Raw genomic sequence first — 19,868 nt, 5'->3', positions numbered from 1 at the left:
TAAGGAATTTGATCTATTTTGCTTTATATGTTGTTTTTTCTCTTACATATTGCAAGATGTCTCACGTTGCATCTGAGCCAGAAGATACTACAGGAAAACCACTGCCTGCTGGATCTACCAAAGCTAAGTGTATCTGCTGTAAACTTTTGGTAGCTATTCCTCCAGCTGTTGTTTGTAATAATTGTCATGACAAACTTGTTAAAGCAGATAATATTTCCTTTAGTGATGTACCATTGCCTGTTGCAGTTCCCTCAACATCTAAGGTGCAGAATGTTCCTGATAACATAAGAGATTTTGTTTCTGAATCCATAAAGAAGGCTTTGTCTGTTATTTCTCCTTCTAGTAAACGTAAAAAGTCTTTTAAATCTTCTCTCTCTACAGATGAATTTTTAAATGAACACCATCATTCTGATTCTTTGGACTCTTCTGGTTCAGAGGATTCTGTCTCAGAGATTGATGCTGATAAATCTTCATATTTATTTAAGATGGAATTTATTCGCTCTTTACTTAAAGAAGTACTAATTGCTTTAGAAATAGAGGATTCTAGTCCTCTTGATACTAATTCTATACGTTTGGATAAGGTTTTTAAAGCTCCTGCGGTTATTCCAGAAGTCTTTCCTGTTCCTAATGCTATTTCTGCAGTAATTGCTAAGGAATGGGATAAATTGGGTAATTCATTTACTCCTTCTAAACGTTTTAAGCAATTATATCCTGTTCCGCCTGACAGGTTAGAATTTTGGGACAAAATCCCTAAAGTTGATGGGGCTATTTCTACCCTTGCTAAACGTACTACCATTCCTACGTCAGATGGTACCTCGTTTAAGGATCCTTTAGATAGAAAAATTGAATCTTTTCTAAGAAAAGCTTATCTATGTTCAGGTAATCTTCTTAGACCTGCTATATCATTGGCTGATGTTGCTGCAGCTTTAACTTTTTGGTTGGAAACTCTAGCGCAACAAGTAACAAATCGTGATTCTCATGATATTATTATTCTTCTCCAGCATGCTAATAATTTCATCTGTGATGCCATTTTTGATATTATTAGAGTTGATGTTAGATTTATGTCTCTGGCTATCTTAGCCAGAAGAGCTTTATGGCTTAAGACTTGGAATGCTGATATGGCTTCTAAATCAACTCTACTTTCCATTTCTTTCCAGGGAAACAAATTATTTGGTTCTCAGTTGGATTCTATTATTTCAACTGTTACTGGTGGGAAAGGAACTTTTTTACCACAGGATAAAAAGTCTAAAGGTAAAAACAGGGCTAACAATCGTTTTCGTTCCTTTCGTTTCAACAAAGAACAAAAGCCTGATCCTTCGTCCTCAGGAGCAGTTTCAGTTTGGAAACCATCTCCAGTCTGGAATAAATCCAAGCCTGCTAGAAAGGCAAAGCCTGCTTCTAAGTTCACATGAAGGTACGGCCCTCATTCCAGTTCAGCTGGTAGGGGGCAGGTTACGTTTTTTTCAAAGAAATTTGGATCAATTCTGTTCACAATCTTTGGATTCAGAACATTGTTTCAGAAGGGTACAGAATTGGTTTCAAGATGAGACCTCCTGCAAAGAGATTTTTTCTTTCCCATGTCCCAGTAAATCCAGTGAAAGCTCAAGCATTTCTGAATTGTGTTTCAGATCTAGAGTTGGCTGGAGTAATTATGCCAGTTCCAGTTCCGGAACAGGGGATGGGGTTTTATTCAAATCTCTTCATTGTACCAAAGAAGGAGAATTCCTTCAGACCAGTTCTGGATCTAAAATTATTGAATCGTTATGTAAGGATACCAACGTTCAAAATGGTAACTGTAAGGACTATATTGCCTTTTGTTCAGCAAGGGAATTATATGTCCACAATAGATTTACAGGATGCATATCTGCATATTCCGATTCATCCAGATCATTATCAGTTCCTGAGATTCTCTTTTCTAGACAAGCATTACCAATTTGTGGCTCTACCGTTTGGCCTTGCTACAGCTCCAAGAATTTTCACAAAGATTCTCGGTGCCCTTCTGTCTGTAATCGGAGAACAGGGTATTGTGGTATTTCCTTATTTGGACGATATCTTGGTACTTGCTCCGTCTTTACATTTAGCAGAGTCTCATACGAATCGACTTGTGTTGTTTCTTCAAGATCATGGTTGGAGGATCAATTTACCAAAAAGTTCTTTGATTCCTCAAACAAGGGTAACCTTTCTGGGTTTCCAGATAGATTCAGTGTCCATGACTTTGTCTTTAACAGACAAGAGACGTCTAAAATTGATTACAGCCTGTCGAAACCTTCAGTCTCAATCATTCCCTTCGGTAGCCTTATGCATGGAAATTCTAGGTCTTATGACTGCTGCATCGGACGCGATCCCCTTTGCTCGTTTTCACATGCGACCTCTTCAGCTCTGTATGCTGAACCAATGGTGCAGGGATTACACGAAGATATATCAATTAATATCTTTAAAACCGATTGTTCGGCACTCTCTAACGTGGTGGACAGATCACCATCGTTTAATTCAGGGGGCTTCTTTTGTTCTTCCGACCTGGACTGTAATTTCAACAGATGCAAGTCTCACAGGTTGGGGAGCTGTGTGGGGATCTCTGACGGCACAATGAGTTTGGGAATCTCAGGAGGTGAGATTACCGATCAATATCTTGGAACTCCGTGCAGTTTTCAGAGCTCTTCAGTTTTGGCCTCTTCTGAAGAGAGAATCGTTCATTTGTTTTCAGACAGACAATGTCACAACTGTGGCATACATCAATCATCAAGGAGGGACTCACAGTCCTCTGGCTATGAAAGAAGTATCTCGAATTTTGGTTTGGGCGGAATCCAGCTCCTGTCTAATCTCTGCGGTTCATATCCCAGGTGTAGACAATTGGGAAGCGGATTATCTCAGTCGCCAAACGTTGCATCCGGGCGAATGGTCTCTTCACCCAGAGGTATTTCTTCAGATTGTTCAATTGTGGGGGCTCCCAGAGATAGATCTGATGGCCTCTCATCTAAACAAGAAACTTCCCAGGTATCTGTCCAGATCCCGGGATCCTCAGGCGGAGGCAGTGGATGCATTATCACTTCCTTGGAAGTATCATCCTGCCTATATCTTTCCGCCTCTAGTTCTTCTTCCAAGAGTAATCTCCAAGATTCTGAGGGAATGCTCGTTTGTTCTGCTAATAGCTCCGGCATGGCCTCACAGGTTTTGGTATGCGGATCTTGTCCGGATGGCATCTTGCCAGCCATGGACTCTTCCATTAAGACCAGACCTTCTGTCACAAGGTCCTTTTTTCCATCCGGATCTGAAATCCTTAAATTTAAAGGTATGGAGATTGAACGCTTGATTCTTGGTCATAGAGGTTTCTCTGACTCCGTGATTAATACTATGTTACAGGCTCGTAAATCTGTATCTCGAGAGATATATTATAGAGTCTGGAAGACTTATATTTCTTGGTGTCTTTCTCATCATTTTTCTTGGCATTCTTTTAGAATACCGAGAATTTTACAGTTTCTTCAGGATGGTTTAGATAAGGGTTTGTCCGCAAGTTCTTTGAAAGGACAAATCTCCGCTCTTTCTGTTCTTTTTCACAGAAAGATTGCTATTCTTCCTGATATTCATTGTTTTGTACAAGCTTTGGTTCGTATAAAACCTGTCATTAAGTCAATTTCTCCTCCTTGGAGTTTGAATTTGGTTCTGGGAGCTCTTCAAGCTCCTCCGTTTGAACCTATGCATTCATTGGACATTAAATTACTTTCTTGGAAAGTTTTGTTCCTTTTGGCCATCTCTTCTGCTAGAAGAGTTTCTGAATTATCTGCTCTTTCGTGTGAGTCTCCTTTTCTGATTTTTCATCAGGATAAGGCGGTGTTGCGAACTTCTTTTGAATTTTTACCTAAAGTTGTGAATTCCAACAACATTAGTAGAGAAATTGTGGTTCCTTCATTATGTCCTAATCCTAAGAATTCTAAGGAGAAATCATTGCATTCTTTGGATGTTGTTAGAGCTTTGAAATATTATGTTGAAGCTACGAAATCTTTCCGTAAGACTTCTAGTCTATTTGTTATCTTTTCCGGTTCTAGGAAAGGCCAGAAAGCTTCTGCCATTTCTTTGGCATCTTGGTTGAAATCTTTAATTCATCTTGCCTATGTTGAGTCGGGTAAAATTCCGCCTCAAAGAATTACAGCTCATTCTACTAGGTCAGTATCTACTTCCTGGGCGTTTAGGAATGAAGCTTCGGTTGACCAGATCTGCAAAGCAGCAACTTGGTCCTCTTTGCATACTTTTACTAAATTCTACCATTTTGATGTATTTTCTTCTTCTGAAGCAGTTTTTGGTAGAAAAGTTCTTCAGGCAGCGGTTTCAGTTTGAATCTTCTGCTTATGTTTTTTGTTAAACTTTATTTTGGGTGTGGATTATTTTCAGCAGGAATTGGCTGTCTTTATTTTATCCCTCCCTCTCTAGTGACTCTTGTGTGGAAAGATCCACATCTTGGGTAGTCATTATCCCATACGTCACTAGCTCATGGACTCTTGTTAATTACATGAAAGAAAACATAATTTATGTAAGAACTTACCTGATAAATTCATTTCTTTCATATTAACAAGAGTCCATGAGGCCCACCCTTTTTTGTGGTGGTTATGATTTTTTTGTATAAAGCACAATTATTCCAATTCCTTATTTTATATGCTTCGCACTTTTTTTCTTATCACCCCACTTCTTGGCTATTAGTTAAACTGATTTGTGGGTGTGGTGAGGGGTGTATTTATAGGCATTTTAAGGTTTGGGAAACTTTGCCCCTCCTGGTAGGAATGTATATCCCATACGTCACTAGCTCATGGACTCTTGTTAATATGAAAGAAATGAATTTATCAGGTAAGTTCTTACATAAATTATGTTATTTGTGTGTGTGTATATATATATATATATTTGTGTGTATGTATGTATATATATATATATATATATATATATATTTGTGTGTGTGTGTATATATATATATATTTACATACATATAAACACATGAATACATATATTGACATATATAAGTGTACTGGAGCCCTTTTGCAGTCAAATGATATGTATGCAATATTCAGATTTAATAAAGTGTTTAACTGAATTTACTGTAAATATTTCACATTCCTATCTTTTTCACATAGAGGAATATGGTCTCTCTCTCTCTCTCTCTCTCTCTCTATATATATATATATATATATATATATATATATATATATATATATATATATATATATATATATATAATATCTATACCTATATATAATCATATACTGTATGTATAGGTATTGATAAATATTTTATACCAAAAAAACAATTTTTTGTGTATATATATATATATATATATATATATATATATATATATATATATATATATTGTATTTATGAATAAATAGATCATATTATTCTATGTGAAGAACATTGGAATGTGAAATATTCATATTTTCATGTCGGTTTAGCGCACTTGAGAAAATGTGATTGTGTTTGCGCGCTAGTAAGGGTTTTATTTTTGTTTCTTTTCCACTTTTCGGCTTTATTGGAGATTATGGGTAATACATTAACACAGCAGGGATTTTCAAAGTTTGGATTTTTCCACGCATCCTGTTAGCATGCAAGTAAAAACTTTTGACTTGTAATACGTGCAACAAACCAAAGTCTAGGGGTTAATTTACTACTGCTTCACTCGTAAAGCCCCACGTCGACACAAACTATGATGGCATTTTTTACTGACGTGCTATTTCTGGCTTCTCTCAGTTTCAGGACGTAGCAGTGCCTATGGTGATACCACTGTTGAGTGCCACCCACCCGGCCCTAGTAGCATCAGCTCTAGCACTGGTGCAATCAGTACTACAACTGGACAGCAAGAAGGAGACGGATCAGAGGGTGAAGGAGAGACCGAAGGAGATGCACATACCAGCAACAGGTTAGTTTTTTATAACACACCAACAAGGCATTGCATGTTTTGAAATAAAATGGAGTCATGTGGTTATTTTAAATTCAAACGATGGAGTCACGTGACTCAGCAGTTTGGTCTAAACAACTATTTCTTTCCTATGGCATGGAGAGTCCATAAGGTCATTCCAATTACTAGTGGGATATTCAATTCCTGGCCAGCAGGAGGAGGCAAAGAGCACCAAAGCAAAGCTGTTAAGTGTAACTTCCCTTACCCATAATCCCCAGTCATTCTCTTTGCCTCTGTTAATGGAGGATGTGCGAAGATGGTGTCTGTAGATAGTTAATGCTTTTATGGATACTTTTCTCTGCAAGCAAGGATTGGGGTTATGCTGTGTCCATGTAAATCTCTTTAGTAAGAGTAGTGGTGGCTATTAGCAGTTAGAAAGCGGGAGGTTGTCTTTTCTTTATTTCTTACATTATTGCTACCCCTTATTGAAAGCCAGGGTTGGTTACTCTGTTCTTTCTTTCTCTACTGTTCCCTGTTAGCGGTCAAGTGAGGCTATCAGACCGGTAGCTGCTGTGCCTGCTCCACAGCAGAAGTTTCCTGAGGGTAAGCCCTTTTATTTATATTTCTTAGGACAGAGATATTTTCGAAAAGTACTGGGACAATCAGGGACACAGTGGGACCTGTTGCCTACCACCCTCAGAAGGTATTTATTTATGCTAATTTTATATATGCACTGTGGGATATTTGCGGCTGAGCAGCTATCTGGCTTTATGCCTGTGAAGGGATTTTGCCGCTTCCATTGCCAGGCAAAGTTTACTAAGCCCAGGCTTTAAGCATGTGGGATACAGCTTTAGTGGTCAGCTATAATTCCCATTCTTTTCCCTACATGGTCCGTTTAAACGGAGGTTTAATGGGTCTAAAGGGCACAGTATGTACTTACTAATTCCCTCTTGTAGAGGGTTTAGTTGCTTCATGGCTCACTTAGCTTATACAGAAAGTAAGCGACTTATTGCCTGCATAGACTAGGGCAGTTGGTGCCTGTTACTCATCTAATTCAGAAAATAAGCGAATGTTATTGCCTGCATAGACTACAGCAGTTGGTGCCTGTTACATGAACTCAGGCTATTATGCCTGTCTGACTTTCCCGCTCAGGAGGTGACCGCCATTGTTGGCGGATGTTTTCCCGCAGATTGTTAGCTAAATAATACACAGATAATTTGTGCTGTGGGACGCTCAGTAGATTTATGCCATTTGGGTTGAGCTTTATATTTCTGCACCTCTCAGGATCCACTGACGGCGTATAAATATTGGCGCCATTTTAGATCTTATTGCAACTAGTAGTGAGATCTGAGCGCTTGTTTAGCTGAGTTTCTTATAACAAAGCTTAGCCTCCTAAGGATGCATGTATATTTTTATAAGAAGGAGACTCTTGTTATCTCAATCAAATGTTTTATTAAACGTTTTGTCTTCAGAACACTTCGGAACGTATTTTCTAATACATACAGCGTTTCTTGTATTTGCCTGCCATCTGGTGGCAGTTAGCTGCTAATCCATGTTCCTAAGGATATTTAGGTTGCTCATAATATACTTATGTCCCTGCAGTTTTATATTCAGTATGTATATCTCCTGATTCATTTCTAGTTTAGCTCCTTTTATATTTAAGGTGCAATCTTTTTATACTTTTTGTATTTGCAGCCCTTTTTCAATCCTTTTTTATAGTGTGATTGACGCGTTGTTGAAGTACTTTTATAATATAAGGTGATTCTTTCATTTCCTTATGCTTCAGTCTCTGATATTTGGCACATTGTCCACCTTAGTCAGGAATCAATATTCCCCTGTGGGATATTTTCTTCCTTAAGGACCATTTGGATGGGAATGGAATGTCTCCTTGTCTGCTCTGAGTTCGGCGGAGTGTACTATAAAGGAGATCTAGGATAGGAGCAAAACTCTAAAGCAGACTAATTCTTTTATCTGTGACCAACATGCAAGAGATTCTAGCCTTGCAGTTCTAGCTCGCAGAGCTCTGTGGCTAATGTCTTGGTCTGCGGATGTTACATCTAAATCCTATTTATTTTTCAAGATATGACGAGTCCATGGATTTCATCCTTATGGGATATTGCCTCCTGGTCAGCAGGAGGAGGCAAAGAGCACCACAGCAGAGCTGTATATATAGCTCCTCCCTTCCCTCCCACTCCAGTCATTCTCTTTGCCTGTGTTAGTGATAGGAAGAGGTAAAGTGAGGTGTTAGTTAGATTCTTCAAGAAAAGTTTATTATTTTTTAAATGGTACCAGTATGTACTATTTTTCAGGGCTAGACCCTCTGGCTTTTCAGCAATGAACAGTGGAGATCTTTATTCTACTAAAACGCTCCCGTATTGGTTGATGCCCTGCTAATGGTCTTAGCAGATATTATCTAAGACCCTGGTTGTTTCCCACTGATGTGCTGAAGGTGAGGAAAAGGAACATCTTCATTTTGTGGGACAGCGTGATACTGCGTTCAGCATTGAGGTATGTACAGTCATTTATTTCTGGGGAGACTGAAGTATCTCAGAATAGACTGACACTTACTCCCGGTGTACAGGGAAGGGGTAATCGTTTTTGAACAGGGTCGAGTTATGTGCATAAGTATTGCCTTTTTTATTTGGATGATCAGTGGCCTAATAAAGGGTTAACCGGTGGCTTTTTTTTTTATTATGGGCTTGACGCTGGGGTTGGTGGCATGCACGGCAAAATATCAGAATATGTGTATGTATTGTGAGGGGACATATTGGTGGTTAGCGGTACTTGTTTAAAATACACCGACATGTTTAATTCCCATGCGGTTCTTCTCTAGCCGGGGACTTTTGGATGCGCCCGTGATGGGCAGGTGCAAAGGGTTAATTAAGGCCTAATTTTGTAATTATTCGTTCATACACTTACAGTATAAACTTGTCTGCAGTAATTTGGAAGCACTCAAATACTTTGTTTCATTGCGAAGCGGCAAACGCATATATGCTTTTACTTTTTAAAGAGACAGTACACCCGTTATTCAGCAACTTTTCTAACAGTGTTTGCTTATTAAATTTAGTTGAATTTTTAGTATAAAACGACCAATATTGCTATTGCTAGTTTGTTTGTCATGGCTGAACTTCAGGAAAGTACATGCTATATGTGTCTAGATGCCAATGTGGAACCCCCTATTACCTTTTGTCCCTCATGTACTAAGAGGGCTTTACAATGTAAAGAACAAATTTTCTTTAATGCAAGTATATCTAAGGATGCTTCTCAGACTGATGAAAATCAGGGTATGCCGCAGCTTTCTCCCCAAGCGTCACAACCTTTAACGCCCACCCAAGCGATGCCGTGTTTCTCAACCGTGTCCACTTCATTCACTCTGCAGGATATGGCTGCAGTTATGTCATCCACTCTTACAGAAGTTTTATCTAAGTTGCCAGTGTTACAAGGCAAACGCAGCACGTCAGAGGCCCATGTGGTCCCTGCGACTTCTGATACTTTGATAGCTATCTCCGATGTACCCTCCCAGGGTTCTGAATTGGGGGGTAGGGAGACCCTGTCTGAGGGGGAACTGTCTGACTCAGGAAGTGAGTTGCCCCAGACAGATTCGGACGTCATGTCTTTCAGAGTTAAGCTTGAACACCTCCGTCTGTTACTGCGAGAGGTTTTGATGACTCTGGACGACTGTGACTCTATTGTGGTCCCACCAGAGAAATTGTGTAAGATGGACAAATACTTAGAGGTCCCTTCTTATTCCGATGTTTTTCAAGTTCCTAAGAGAATTTCGGAAATTGTTACAAGGGAATGGGGAAGACCGGGTATCCCGTTCTCTCCCTCCCCTATTTTTAAGAAAATGTACCTTATAGCTGACACCGTCCGGGACTCTTGGCAGACGGTTCCTAAGGTGGAAGGATAGGAAGCGTATGACTATTCCTATCGAGGACAGTTGTGCTTTCAAAGACCCCATGGATAAGAAGTTGGAGGGTCTTCTCATCAGGGATTTTTATTGCAACCAGCGACCTGCATTGTAACAGTTACGACTGCGGCTGCTTTTTGGTTTGAAGCTCTAGAAGAGTCTCTTAGGACTGATACTTCCTTGGAGGAAATACAAGATAGAAATAAGGCCCTTAAGCTGGCTAATTCTTTTATTACGGATGCTGCCTTTCAGGTCACCAAATTGGCGGCTAAGAGTTCGGGATTCTCCATCTTAGCACGGAGAGCCCTATGGTTGAAATCTTGGTCTGCGGATGTGTCCTCTAAATCCAAGCTTTTGGCTATTCCTTTCAAAGGAAAGACCCTATTCGGGCCTGACTTGAAAGAAATCATTTCTGACATTACGGGAGGTAAGGGTCACCTCCTCCCTCAAGATAAGGCATCTAAGCAAAGGGGACGACAAAGTAATTTTTGTTCCTTTCGTAATTTCAAAGGAGTCCCCTCTTCCGCTAAACAGGAAGGGAATTATCCTCAAGCCAAGCTCACCTGGAGACCCAACCAGGCTTGGAACAAGGGTAAACAACCCAAGAAGCCCGCTGCTGCTCCCAAGACAGCATGAAGGGGCGGTCCCCGATCCAGGACCGGATCTAGTAGGGGGCAGACTTTCTCTCTTTGTCCAGGCTTGGATAAGAGACGTTCAGGATCCATGGACACTAGAAATCGTGTTCCAAGGGTATCAGTTGGAGTTCAAAAATTCCTTCCCAAAGGGAAAGTTTCTTCTTTCACGATTGTCTGTAGACCAGATAAAAAGAGAGGCTTTCTTACGTTGTGTAAAAGACCTCTCCACTATGGGAGTAATTTGTCCCATTCCAATACAGGAACAGGGGCAGGGGTTTTACTCAAATCTTTTCGTGGTTCCCAAAAAAGAGGGAACGTTCTAACCCATTTTAGATCTCAAGAGTCTAAACAAGTTTCTCAGAGTTCCGTCCTTCAAGATGGAGACTATTCGGACAATTCTTCCATTGATCCAGGAGGGTCAATATATGACTACCGAGGACTTAAAGGATGCATATCTTCATATTCCTATCCACAGAGATCATCACAAGTTCCTGAGGTTTGCCTTTCTGGACAAACATTTTCAGTTTGTGGCCCTTCCTTTCGGGTTGGCCACGGCACCCAGGATTTTCACAAAAGTTCTAGGGTCTCTGCTGGCAGTTCTCAGGCCGTGAGGCATTGCAGTGGCCCCTTATCTGGACGATATTCTGATCCAGGCGTCTTATCAGCTGACAAAGTCTCATACCGACATCGTTCTAGCCTTTCTAAGGACTCACGGGTGGAAGGTGAATCTAGAAAAGAGTTCACTAATTCCACAAACAAGGGTTCCTTTCCTGGGAACTCTAATAGACTCTAATAGACTCTCTATCCATGAAATTTTTTTTGACGGAAGTCAGAAAGTTAAAGATTCTGAATTCATGCCGATCCCTTCAGTCCAATCCTCGGCCATCAGTGGCTCAGTGCATGGAGGTAATTGGATAGATGGTGGCGGCAATGGACATCATTCCGTTTGCTCTTTTTCATCTCAGACCTCTACAACTGAGCATGCTCAGACAGTGGAATGGAGATTATGCAAATTTGTCTCCTCAGATAGATCTGGATCAGGAGACAAGAGACTCTCTTCTTTGGTGGTTGTTGCACGATCATCTGTCCCAAGGGACGTGCTTCCGCAGACCCTCATGGGTGATAGTGACAACGGACGCCAGTCTACTAGGATGGGGTGCAGTCTGGAATTCCCTGAAGGCTCAGGGAGTGTGGACTCGGTCGGAGTCTCTACTTCCAATCAATATTCTGGAGTTGAGGGCAATATTCAATGCGCTTCGGCAAAATTAATCTGATTTCAGTCGGACAATATCACGACTGTGGCTTACATCAATAATCAGGGAGGAACAAGGAGTTCTCTAGCGATGACAGAAGTATCCAAGATAATTTGTTGGGCGGAGACTCACTCTTGTTATCTGTCAGCAATCTACATCCCAGGAGTGGACAACTGGGAAGCAGATTTTTTTGAGCAGACACCCTTGTGTTTCTTGTTTTTCCATTTTCCTTCGGCTGAATGACTGGGGATTATTGGTAAGAAAAGTTACACTTAAAAGCTTTGCTGGGATGCTCTTTGCCTCCTCCTGCTGGCCAGGAGTTGAATATCCCACTAGTAATTGGAATGGCGTTGTGGACTCTCCATGCCCGGAAAGAAAGAAATTTATCAGGTAAGCATAAATTTAGTTTTTCTTCTGTTGTGACAGCAGATGAAGTGGAGTTCTGATCTTAAAGGAACATAAAGTATGTTAGAGCATTTAATTATTGCACTGTTGCTTGCAAATAACTATGTGTAGCCCTAAAGCCAGCTTCAGAGCAGCAACCCATTACTGGAATCTAGTTAAACGTATCTGGTGAGAGTGAGACAGTGACAAGAGGCATGTGTGTAGCCACCAATCAACACTTAGCTTCTAGTAGTGCATTGCTTTTCCTGAGCCTACCTAGGTATGCTTTTCAGCAAGGGATACAAGAGAACAGTGTTGATTTGATAAAATAAGTCATTTAAACCCCCTCCTAAAATTGCATGACATTTTAATGTCCCTTTAAGCATCCACTTAGAGAAGGGGGAACGGTTCATAAGTGTTAAGTTTACCAGTCTCTTTCATGTTACTGCTCGTATTAGTTTTTTTGTTTCTGATTTTGTAGAAGCATCAAATTCTAGGGCTTTGGTCTACTCTGTACTGCTACAGTTTTACAGAATAGGATAGGATATTTAGATACCAACAAGTTTTTATCTTGATTTCTGAGCCTGCTTCATTGTGTGGCTGTATGTCAGATAGTTGCTGCCCCTTTCACTTTAATTCATATTCTGAATAAACGGAAAAACCTTTACTGTCTACTTCTCTTGGGATTTTCATTATTTGTATCTATTCTCCTTGATATCTGTCTGGTATTTTTTTTTTGCACCTATATCTTGTTTTTTCTCACTTATCATTTGCTGTATCAGTGCTCCTAACCAACATTTATATAGCACAAAGGCACATAATTCTGTTTCCTGCAATGTCATGATAGAATGTGAGAAAACACTATCGGTAAATCTGTTAATTTATGTTCATATGGTCTATCCTTATTCCTTATCAATTGCTTGTTTTCCCACTATGCAATTATACAGTTGTTTTAATTCGCTTCCTCTTCTACTGGAAAGTGAGAGAGGAGTACATCTGAATAGTTTCTGCTTTTTCTAAGTGGATGCTAATTATAAACTCACTTGTGTAAAATAATCGAGTTTCTTGCATTGTCTCTCTAAATGTAAAGAAAAGAGATTTAAAAAAACAAAACTCTCACTGTGATTCAGTCTCCTCCTTTACTTCATTGCACATTTGTTTTTATCTGAGAGGGCAGCAGTGATTTTCTTTGTTCCCATTTCAGACTTCACATGGTGCGCCTCATGCTCCTAGAGCGATTGCTTCAGTTTTTACAAAGTCTCCGTGGAGTGGGAGGTGTCCGTGCTATCCCATACATGCAGGTATTTGCTGGATTGTGGTTGTTAAAATGACTTGTTTCACGGTCTATCAGCAATTTGCTAGGAAAGGAGAATATTTTATGCTCTAACTTTCAGTGTCTCTCTAGGTGGTTCTGATGCTCACTGCTGATCTTGATGGAGAAGATGAGAAAGATAAAGGGGCCTTGGATAACCTCTTGTCTCAGCTTATTGCAGAGCTTGGGTTGGATAAAAAGGTATTGGTCCATCTAACATGGTTCTTCATTTGGTAGATCGTTCTGTAGTTTTGCAAAATGTGCGCATCAAACATACGCTCTTCTTTTTTGTTGTTGTCAGGATGTTGCAAAAAAGAACGAGCGGACACCCCTGAATGAAGTGCATCTTGTAGTCATGCGGCTTCTCAGCGTCTTCATGTCACGAACAAAATCTGGTTCCAAGTCCTCCATCTGTGAAGTAATTGGTTATTTCCCTAACACACCTTTGTTTGTTTTAAAGCAATAATCACCCACCTTCCACACTCCTTAAAAATATGGAAAGCTCACAATAAAGTAAAACACAGTAATTTTTTTTGTAAAATCATTATACAGTCATGGGGTCAAGGATAAGAAAATAAAGCATTTGGTGAGATCCTCATTGAAATACATTTTTTGCCCAGGAACTTGGTCATTGATATTGAAGTAATTGTTTGTTACCAGTCGTATCTGGAAAGTAACCCCTTAGAGCGCATATGGTATTATATTGTATGCTCTAACATTGCTATATAGCAAAACAAGTGTCATGTTTTCTCTCTCTGTACAGTCTTCATCACTGATTTCCAGTGCGACTGCCACTGCACTGCTTAGCTCTGGGGCTGTGGATTACTGCCTTCATGTGCTCAAGTCTCTCTTAGACTACTGGAAGAGCCAGCAGAGTGACGAGGAGCCTGTAGCCGCTAGCCAGCTGCTCAAACCGCACACTAGTTCCTCTCCTCCTGATATGAGTCCATTTTTCCTCCGGCAATACGTCAAGGTGAGATGCTGAGAAATTGCAGTTGCTATATGTATATTGGATATATAAAGCGTTGCTATAATTGTTACAATACTTTGAACTACATAAATGGGCATCATTTCAGCTGACCTCCCATATAGTATAGAGAGTAAATTTTTAACATTAACAGCCATCTTATGAAAACGTGCTTGGGTTTAGCATTGCTGATTTCTAAAACAGGTAAATTTACCATTACATTTTTGAAAAAGGATAAATGCACAAAAAACGTTTATATTGATAAACACTACTATATGACCATACAATATGTTAAAGGTTCATATTCGTGACTAGTTTAGTTTGTTTTATTGTGTTTTGTTTATTTTAGGTGTTTCAAAGGGTTTATTTTAAACACTATAATTACCTTCTGAAACTTCTTGCTAATCAGATCTAAAATACAGATGTAGGCTTGTTTTGCACGATACAGTGACATGATACATTTGGTGAGGTTTTACATATAAAGAAACTGCATAAAGGGACTTTCTGGGGGAAAAGTAAAACACTAGACAGGACAATTAACTTTTTTTTTTTTTTTTAAACCAGTAGGGGAACATCCATTTTACAGGAGACCAAAAATACAAAAAATTACTTGAATGCACCTTTTAAACACGTATTTATTCACAGGTGTATTTTTTGTAATATAGAAATTCATGTTTTGGAAAAAAAATATATACCCTTGTTCTTTTCTTTTAATTAGTAAATACAACATTGGTTCTGTAGAAAAACAAATTTTCTTTCCGCCAGTAGGACATGATGAAAGGTTTGCAGAAGTGAAAAGCACACTAGGTTTGTGTTCTTTTGTAAATGGTTCAAGTATCCAGCATAAAATCTGGGTTTATTTTCTCTTTTTTAGGGTCATGCTGCAGATGTTTTCCAAGCGTACACACAGCTGCTAACAGAGATGGTTCTGCGCCTGCCCTATCAGATAAAGAAAATCGCTGATACAAATTCAAGAATCCCACCACCTGTTTTTGACCACTCTTGGTTTTATTTCCTTTCTGAGGTGTGTAGAGCAAGAATGTAGTAAAATAGGCATTTCCCATAATGCTTAGGCACCCTGAAGTTCTGCAGAGCATCATGGGAAATGTAGTTCTGAAACATCTGGAGTGCCAAGGTTCGCCATCACTGAGAGAGCGCATGCAATTTTAAGCAACCAAAAATGGGCCGGCTCCTAAGCTTTACATTCCTTCTTTTTAAATAATGATAGCAAGAGAACAAAGAAAATTTGATATAAGGAGTAAATTAGAAAGGTGCTTAAAATTGCTGCTCTGTCTGAATCATGAAAGAAAAAAATTGGGTTTAGTTTCCCTTTTAAGTAATTTCCATAACTTTTCTCAGCTTGTTAAAAAACTAGAACATTATATATTATTTAGTCTAGTAAATTAATTGTTTCAGATGAATCTGTGTCAAATCCCACTTGAAATGATCTCTCCTTCCTCCTTGCCACAGTACTTGATGATTCAGCAGACGCCATTTGTCCGGCGCCAAGTGCGCAAACTCCTTCTCTTTATCTGTGGTTCAAAGGAGAAGTATCGTCAACTCCGTGACCTGCACACACTTGATTCCCACATCAGAGGCATTAAAAAGCTGCTTGAAGAGCATGGCATTTTCTTAAGAGCAAGTGTGGTCACTGCTAGCTCTGGTTCAGCGCTACAATATGACACATTAATTAACCTGGTAAGGAACCCTCTCAAATGCTAAGCTCTGTTTTTGTCTTACCTGAGTCTCTAAACTAAAAACATTATGTTTCAGATGGAGCATCTCAAGGCCTGTGCAGAAATTGCATCACAGCGAACTGTAAACTGGCAGAAGTTCTGCATCAAAGATGACTGTAAGTTAATTCAGAGTAAATTGGGGGCTAGCATGTTCACGTCTATCCTTAATGGTTCTCCTTAGTTTGAACATAGCAGCAGAACTCAATACTGGAAGACATAGATCATAATCAATATATGCAATTGAAAGTTTCTTAAAAAATACGTGCTAAAAGCTCTGTGTTCATAACAATTATACCAAGTGTGCAATCCAGGCACAGTATTTTACCGCAGTCTGCAGATAAACACATACTGCAGACACATGGCACATCTATTTTTTTCAGATTTCATATTTGATGTTAAAAGGGAGTAGTACATTTTATAGTTGGAGAGTTAGAAGTAAGAAACAACATAAAAGGGTCAAATATATAAATCATTGCTGCCTCCTTTGAAGAGACCTTGTGGGACAAATGAGAAGCACAGATTATTTTTGAACTAGTATAGACCGTATGCTAAAAATCCCAGTTATAAGTTTGCTTAATATTAGCAGTAAATTAGCTATTATCCTGTTTAGATGATTATTTAAACCTTTAGGTTATTGAGAGAGGGCTATTGCACATTATGTAGCACTGTGGTGGTGTCCTTTTTTGCATTCAAGGGGTTAATAAACACACATACCCCTGCGTGCCCCCTCCCCCCATAATTCATTGAAAAAAATAATTTTGTAACGAGTAGATCCCAAGGACAGATTTTTCTCTTAAGTTTTGCTTTTAATGGATAAAACACATGAACTGAGCATTTCTAATGTTTTGCTTCCCTGTAGCGGTGTTGTACTTCCTGTTGCAAGTTAGCTTCCTGGTTGATGAGGGAGTGTCACCTGTCCTGCTGCAGCTCCTCTCCTGCGCCCTGTGTGGCAGCAAAGTCCTCTCAACGTCTTCATCTTCTGGTTCTTCCACTGCACAATCAGGAAGCTCTGGGCAGTCTGGGACACAGACAAAATCATCTGCTAAGAAGAGCAAGAAGGAAGATAAGGAGAAGGAGAAAGATGGTATAAGTTTTTGTGGTGTAAATTTTGTGAACAGTTCATCTTCAAATAAAGCAGAGGTCAATAGATTTCATACTTTTGTGTTTTAGGTGAGAGCTCTAACAGCCAAGAGGAGCAACTGTGCACTGCACTCGTCAACCAGCTCAATAAATTTGCAGACAAAGAGACCTTGATCCAGTTCTTACGCTGCTTCCTTCTGGAATCAAATGCTTCTTCTGTGCGTTGGCAGGCACACTGCCTAGCACTGCATATTTATAGGTGAGCACAGCTGTATCTTGTTTCTCCAACATAGGTGTGTCCGGTCCACGGCGTCATCCTTACTTGTGGGATATTCTCCTCCCCAACAGGAAATGGCAAAGAGCCCAGCAAAGCTGGCCATATAGTCCCTCCTAGGCTCCGCCCACCCCAGTCATTCTCTTTGCCGTTGCACAGGCAACATCTCCACGGAGATGGCTTAGAGTTTTTTGGTGTTTAAATGTAGTTTTTGTTCTTCAATCAAGAGTTTGTTATTTTAAAATAGTGCTGGTATGTACTATTTACTCTGAAACAGAAAAGAGATGAAGATTTCTGTTTGTAAGAGGAAAATGATTTTAGCAACCGTTACTAAAATCGATGGCTGTTTCCACACAGGACTGTTGAGATGAAGTAACTTCAGTTGGGGGAAACAGTGGGCAGACTTTGCTGCTTGAGGTATGACACATTTCTAACAAGACTTGGTAATGCTGGAAGGCTGTCATTTTCCCTATGGGGACCGGTAAGCCATTTTCTTAGTTTAAGTAAAAGAATAAAGGGCTTCATTAGGGCTTAAAAAACTGGTAGACATTTTTCTGGGCTAAAACGATTACTTTACTAAGTATATTTGGCAGATTATTACTATTAATAGTTGTTATAATCTTGGGGATTGTTTTAAAAAAACGGCAGGCACTGTATTGGACACCTTTTTCACTGGGGGCCTTTTCTAGTCATAGGTAGAGCCTCATTTTCGCGCCACTAATACGCAGTTGTTTTTGGAAAGCATGGCATGCAGATGCATGTGTGAGGAGCTAAGAACCACTGAAAAAGCTTATAGAAGGCATCATTTGGTATCGTATTCCCCTCTGGGCTTGGTTGGGTCTCAGCAAAGCAGATACCTGGGACTGTATAGGGGTTAAATGTAAAAACGGCTCCGGTTCCGTTATTTTAAGGGTTAAAGCTTTCAAATTTGGTGTGCAATACTTTTAAGGCTTTAAGATACTGTGGTGAAATTTTGGTGAATTTTGAACAATTCCTTCATACTTTTTCACATATTCAGTAATAAAGTGTGTTCAGTTTAAAATTTAAAGTGACAGTAACGGTTTTATTGTAAAACGTTTTTTGTGCTTTGTTGACAAGTTTAAGCCTGTTTAACATGTCTGAACCATCAGATAATGATGCTCTATATGTATGAAAGCCAATGTGTCTCCCCATTTAAATATATGTGATATAATTGTGTCATAATGTCCAAACAAAGTAGGGATAATAATGCCATAGATAATGATATTGCCCAAGATGATTCCTCAAATGAGGGGAGTAAGCATGGTACTGCATCATCCCCTTCTGTGTCTACACCAGTTTTGCCCACACAAGAGGCCCCTAGTACATCTAGTGCGCCAATACTTATTACCATACAACAATTAACAGCTGTAATGGATAATTCTATTGCAAGCATTTTTTTCCAAAATGCCTACTTATCAGAGAAAGCGCGATTGCTCTGTTTTAAACACTGAAGAGCAAGAGGACGCTGATGATAATTGTTCTGTCATACCCTCACACCAATCTGAAGGGGCCAGGAGGGAGGTTTTGTCTGAGGGAGAAATTTCAGATTCAGGGAAAATTTCTCAACAAGCAGAACCTGATGTTGTAACTTTTAAATTTAAATTAGAACATCTCCACGCACTACTTAAGGAGGTATTATCTACTCTGGATGATTGTGACAATTTGGTCATTCCAGAGAAATTAGGTAAGATGGACAAGTTCCTAGAGGTTCCGGTGCCCCCCGATGCTTTTCCTATACCCAAGCGGGTGGCGGACATAGTAAATAAGGAGTGGGAAAGGCCCGGCATACCTTTTGTTCCTCCCCCTATATTTAAGAAATTATTTCCTATAGTCGACCCCAGAAAGGACTTATGGCATACAGTCCCCAAGGTCGAGGGGGCGGTTTCTACTCTAAACAAACGCACTTCTATTCCTATAGAAGATAGTTGTGCTTTCAAGATCCTATGGATTAAAGGTTAGAGGGTTTGCTTAAAAAGATGTTTGTTCAGCAAGGTTACCTTCTACAACCAATTTCATGCATTGTTCCTGTCACTACAGCTGCGTGTTTCTGGTTCGAAGAACTAGAAAAGTCGCTCAATAAAGAATCTTCGTACGAGGAGGTTTTGGACAGAGTTCAAGCACTTAAATTGGCTAACTCTTTTATTTTAGATGCCGCTTTGCAATTAGCTAGATTAGCGGCGAATAATTCAGGGTTTGCTATCGTGGCGCGCAGAGCGCTTTTGCTAAAGTCTTGGTCAGCGGATGTGTTCTCCAAGACCAAATTGCTTAACATCCCTTTCAAGGGTAAAACACTGTTTGGCCCTGACTTGAAAGAGATTATTTCTGACATCACTGGGGGAAAGGGCCACGCCCTTCCTCTGGATAGGTCTTTTAAGGCTAAATATAAGCCAAATTTTCGTCCCTTTCGCAGAAACGGACCAG

The 19,868-nt window shown here is 39.7% G+C and overlaps 1 protein-coding gene across 15 annotated transcripts in view; it reads left to right on the top strand.

The window, feature by feature from the left end:
- UBR4 (ubiquitin protein ligase E3 component n-recognin 4) overlaps positions 1-19,868 on the top strand; it is a 256,917-nt gene that overhangs the window by 111,590 nt on the left and 125,459 nt on the right. For all 15 annotated transcript variants that reach the window (XM_053690290.1, XM_053690289.1, XM_053690283.1 and 12 more), the window contains 10 exons: positions 5,728-5,896; positions 13,262-13,358; positions 13,463-13,570; positions 13,671-13,787; positions 14,133-14,342; positions 15,211-15,360; positions 15,807-16,034; positions 16,110-16,188; positions 16,932-17,156; positions 17,243-17,411. In XM_053690290.1, the coding sequence (XP_053546265.1) occupies positions 5,728-5,896; positions 13,262-13,358; positions 13,463-13,570; positions 13,671-13,787; positions 14,133-14,342; positions 15,211-15,360; positions 15,807-16,034; positions 16,110-16,188; positions 16,932-17,156; positions 17,243-17,411 (1,552 nt within the window). The remainder of the gene's footprint in view (positions 1-5,727; positions 5,897-13,261; positions 13,359-13,462; positions 13,571-13,670; positions 13,788-14,132; positions 14,343-15,210; positions 15,361-15,806; positions 16,035-16,109; positions 16,189-16,931; positions 17,157-17,242; positions 17,412-19,868) is intronic.

The sequence above is a fragment of the Bombina bombina genome, chromosome 8 (genome assembly GCF_027579735.1).
Source record: "Bombina bombina isolate aBomBom1 chromosome 8, aBomBom1.pri, whole genome shotgun sequence".
In the NCBI taxonomy this organism is placed as follows: domain Eukaryota; kingdom Metazoa; phylum Chordata; class Amphibia; order Anura; family Bombinatoridae; genus Bombina; species Bombina bombina.
Note: the sequence above shows the minus strand (reverse complement) of the source record. Positions and strands in the feature narration are given on the sequence as shown.